This window comes from Mus caroli, chromosome 5 (genome assembly GCF_900094665.2).
Source record: "Mus caroli chromosome 5, CAROLI_EIJ_v1.1, whole genome shotgun sequence".
In the NCBI taxonomy this organism is placed as follows: domain Eukaryota; kingdom Metazoa; phylum Chordata; class Mammalia; order Rodentia; family Muridae; genus Mus; species Mus caroli.
In genome coordinates this window covers 144,211,662-144,216,019 of record NC_034574.1, presented here as the reverse complement: position 1 = coordinate 144,216,019, position 4,358 = coordinate 144,211,662, and the positions used below count along the sequence as shown (strand labels likewise).

General features: G+C 37.4%; 1 protein-coding gene across 3 annotated transcripts in view; it reads left to right on the top strand.

The window, feature by feature from the left end:
* N4bp2l2 (NEDD4 binding protein 2 like 2) overlaps positions 1 to 4,358 on the top strand; it is a 64,559-nt gene that overhangs the window by 12,538 nt on the left and 47,663 nt on the right. For 2 of the 3 annotated variants that reach the window (XM_021163634.2, XM_029477198.1), the window contains exon 3: positions 2,176 to 2,300. In XM_021163634.2, the coding sequence (XP_021019293.2) occupies positions 2,176 to 2,300 (125 nt within the window). The remainder of the gene's footprint in view (positions 1 to 2,175; positions 2,301 to 4,358) is intronic. The other variant, XM_029477200.1, reaches the window with a different exon arrangement.

The following is a 4,358-nucleotide window of genomic DNA, read 5'->3' as shown; positions in this document are numbered from 1 at the left end:
GTTCTTAGCGGTCAGAAAGAAACATTGGATCCCCTGAAACTAAAGTTATACATGACTGTCAGCTGACATATGAGTGCTAGGAATCAAACCCGAAACTTCTGAAAGAGGAGTCGGTGCTCTTAACCACTGAGCCTTCTCTCTAGCCCATTTTACAAACAAACCAATGTCATTGTAGCATTTTATATGAAATTGTCACCCCTGTCCACACCCCAACTGGTTTCCTTTCTTCCTTAGATAGTCTTATCTGAAAAGGAAAAAAAAAAATCGGACTCCCATTTCTCCCAAAGAAGTACACACATAACCCAAACCTTCACTTCCATTTAGTTTGATTAATGTAATTTGCTATAAAATAATGTAATACATTATTATCCTGTAACTAGAAATATAAGTTTGTCTATTTTGAGACATTTGTTTATTTTTAAGATTTATTTATTATGCATAAGTACACTGTAGTTGAATTCAGACACACCAGAAGAGGGCGTCATATCTCATTACAGGTGGTTGTGAGCCACCATGTAGTTGCTGGGATTTGAACTCAGGACCTTCAGAAGAGCAGTTAGTGCTCTTACCTGCTGAGCCACCTCGCCAGCCCAAGGGGTTTATTTTTATTGCAAGATTTTACTAGCTGAGGAGAGGAGCATTTGTCATGTTACTATTGATGTCCTCCCTACTACCTTATGCTAGGAAGTACTCTTGACTTATCCCAGGACTAGCTTGTTTTATGCTCAAGCTCCTTCACATTATCACATTTCCTGGTTAATTGCTTAGTAGTTGAGAGGGAATAGTGAAACTGTGAAATACTTTTTGTTGGAGCCAAATCCTTGGCTTTCTGTGTTTTCCCTTCCTCAGGACACTCCCAATCTCAATGATTATGGAGATCCTCTTGATATTCAGAGTTCTTGTTGCTTTAGATTTTTTTTTTCTTATCATCATTCCTTAAGCAATAAAGTGTATATGGCTATTTACATTGTTTTAGATACTCTAAACAATCCAAAAATGATTTAAAGCATATGGAAGATGTGTATAGTTGGTATGCAGCTATCACACAATTGTATGCACAAGGCTTAAGCATCAGCAGATTTTGGTATCTGAAGGGTCTCCCTTGCTGACATCAGGGAACAATTACAATTTCAAGTGCAACACTCTTTCCATTGAGTTTACATAGTGTAAATTACTTGTATGGGCCAAGGTAAGTATAATGGGTTTGACTTTCTTTTGCTGTTTGTGGGATAATACTGTGATTGAATAACTACGAACCGATGGTTTGAGATTCTGGATTCTTTTCAAATTCTATTGTTTGTCTTTCTGTTCACATTTCCCTACTTACTAATTATTACTTTAAGATGCTATCATTTTTTTGTTTTTATTTCAAAGCAGAGCTTACTTATTACTTGTTGATCTGAGAAAAATTTATTTAGTGTTCAGTGATTAATTTCATGCAGCAATCTCTAAAGTTTAAACGTTTGTTATACTTTAGAGAATCATAGTTTCTTTTCAGTCTTATACCTTGGGCTCTTTATTACTCTCAACGTGTAAGCCCTGTATGTTTGTGCTTAATGGAAATGAGTTTGAAAGCTGTCTTTGGTCAAATACATTTTTCCCAGATGGATGACTTCCTTAATTTTACTTGGTTTTTTGGTTACTTGTACCAGAGCAAGACATTTTTAGGTTCTTTTTTTTTTTTTTTTAAGATTTATTTATTTATTTATATGTAAGTACACTGTAGCTGTCTTCAGACACTCCAGAAGAGGGAGTCAGATCTCGTTACAGATGGTTGTGAGCCACCATGTGGTTGCTGGGATTTGAATTCCGGACCTTCAGAAGAGCAGTCGGGTGCTCTTAACCACTGAGCCATCTCACCAGCCCCATGTTTAGGTTCTTAATACCAATTCACAGAAAGCTAAAGCAGGCATAGTTGTTAACCGGTGTTATTTGGAAAGCAGTACACAGTGTTATAAAGTCAAAATACCAATGCTGGTTTTCAGTTTTCGTGTCTGTAGTTAGATAGAGTAAAGTATGAAGTGATATTTAAAATCTGAACAATCTAAAAGGATGGGTTCCTCTGCTGTTCTGCCAGAGTGCCTTAAGGAGTCAGCGCCCAGATTCCATTGCTAATTTGTTTGTCCTGAGGTTCCTTTGTCTGGTTATAGATCTTATGATTTCTTTTGTTAACAGAATTCTGCTTGGTCAGAGTCGTGATGGCATCGTGTTCAGCACTGATGACTATTTTCATCATCAAGATGGGTACAGGTACAATGTTAATCAACTTGGTGATGCCCATGACTGGAACCAGAACAGAGGTTTGTTTTGGGCCAAGGCTCCTGGGATGGAGTATTTAATTACAGGTCATACCTAGGTTTTATTTTTGACTTTGGCTGACTGACTTTGACAAACTGTCCTAATCTCTTCTTATGTAAGACATGGTCAAGATTGTAAGAATCAATGAATTCAGATAAATGGGATGAGCTGTAAATAGTTTACCAATATAAACTGATAAAATAGGGGTAGGGACATTTCAGTGGGCCTCTGGTACACCTTATGAATAATTCAAAGAACTCTGGTACCTTTGTTTTGTAGTATGAAAGTTATTTCTACCCTGAATAATACTAATGTCTTGAATCTTAATTAAAAATACCTGTTTTAGTCTTACTATACAGGTTGATACTAAAAGAACCCTATCTAATGCTTCATTTTAGAAGACATGGTCAGTTTCCTTACACCATGCATATTGTCTCAATCCTGACAGTCCATTTGTATCAGGTGAGGGATCTCTTTCCCCACTTTAAAAATATTACAGACTCCTTAGGGTTCAGACCTCGAGATTCTGCTTTAGTTTGATTTAGAATGAGACCTAAAAGCTGTGGAATTTCAATTTTTTTTAAATTAAAATTTTTTGTTTTGTTTTTGTTTCTGTGTTGCTCTGGATGTCCTGGAACTTGCTCTATAGACCAGGCTGGCCTAGAACCTAGAGATCCACCTACTATTGCCTACTGAGCACTGGGATCAAAGGTGTGCATCACCTCTGCCCAGCAGCTGTGGGCCTTTAAAATTGTTTTCATTTTAAAATTTTTATGTGTATAGGTATTGTATCTGGATGTAGATATCTGGTACTGGAGTTAAAGAGTTTTTGAGCCAACAGAGGTATACCACAATAGAGTTGTGGGTGCAGGGAATTGAACCTGTATCCTCTGGAGAGGCAGCCAGTACTCTTAACATCTGAGCCATCTGCCTTGCTCTAAGTTGTTGTTTGTTTGTTTGTTTGTTTTTAATTTTCTAAATGATTATAATGTGTATTAGATCTAGAACTATCTAAAAAACATGTACTATAAGTAAAAACCTACATTTACGCTGACAAGATGGCTGAGCAAGTAAGGTGATAAAGCAGTCTTTAGAATATGCCCGCCCTAAACTCCTTTAGGTACCTCCTTTTTGCTAAGACCCAATAACACAGCAAGAAGCAACTTAAGGAAGAAGGGTTTATTTTGGCCCACAGTATCTCAGAAAGGGATAAATGGCCCGGAAGGCATATGCATCTGATCACAGGGTGTCTACAGTCAGGAAGTACAGGACATAGTGCAGGAGTTGGACTATTTAATACCTCAGAAGCTTACTTCTAATGACCCATATCCTCCAGCCATGCCCTACCTCTTAAAGGCACTTTGACTTTTCAGAACAGTGTTGCTGCCACGGGATTGATTGTTCAAGCAGGTGAGCCCTCCTCCACTATAAACCGCTGCAGCCAATCCTTTGACATTGCAGCACAGCCCTGTCCTCTACAGCGGTCAGTCTTGAGAACTGTGCAGGCTAGTTATAAATTTTTATTTTATTTTATTTTATTTTTGCAAAAAGTAAGCCTCATGGTGTTTCAGATGATTTTACAATTTTGTATTGAGCCACAAATCATGGCGATACTGAACCACATGTGGTCCATGAAGTACAGGTTGGACATGCCTTGTTACATTATGTTGAATTTAGTGGTCTGGTTCCTGCATATCAAGAAAATTTCCATCTTTGCGTTCAACTTTTATAATTTTTCTGAAGTTAAGTTTTTATCTGCTATCCCTGAAGTATGCATACACTGCTGCCATTAACAAATCACTGTGAGAGTGCTTCTCTCGTAGTCAGGAGATGGCGTTGGTACAGGTAGTAGTTTACGTTCTCCTCATCACTTGAGAACCATGATTCTAAGGAATCCACAAACATCTGATCAACTTTATTTATTGAGATACTTGATAGGTGAAATTTTACTTACAGATAATATCTTTCTTTTACATTTCTTTTTTTTTTTTTTAAGATTTATTTATTTATTATATGTGAGTACACTGTAGCTGTCTTCAGACACTCCAGAAGAGGGCGCC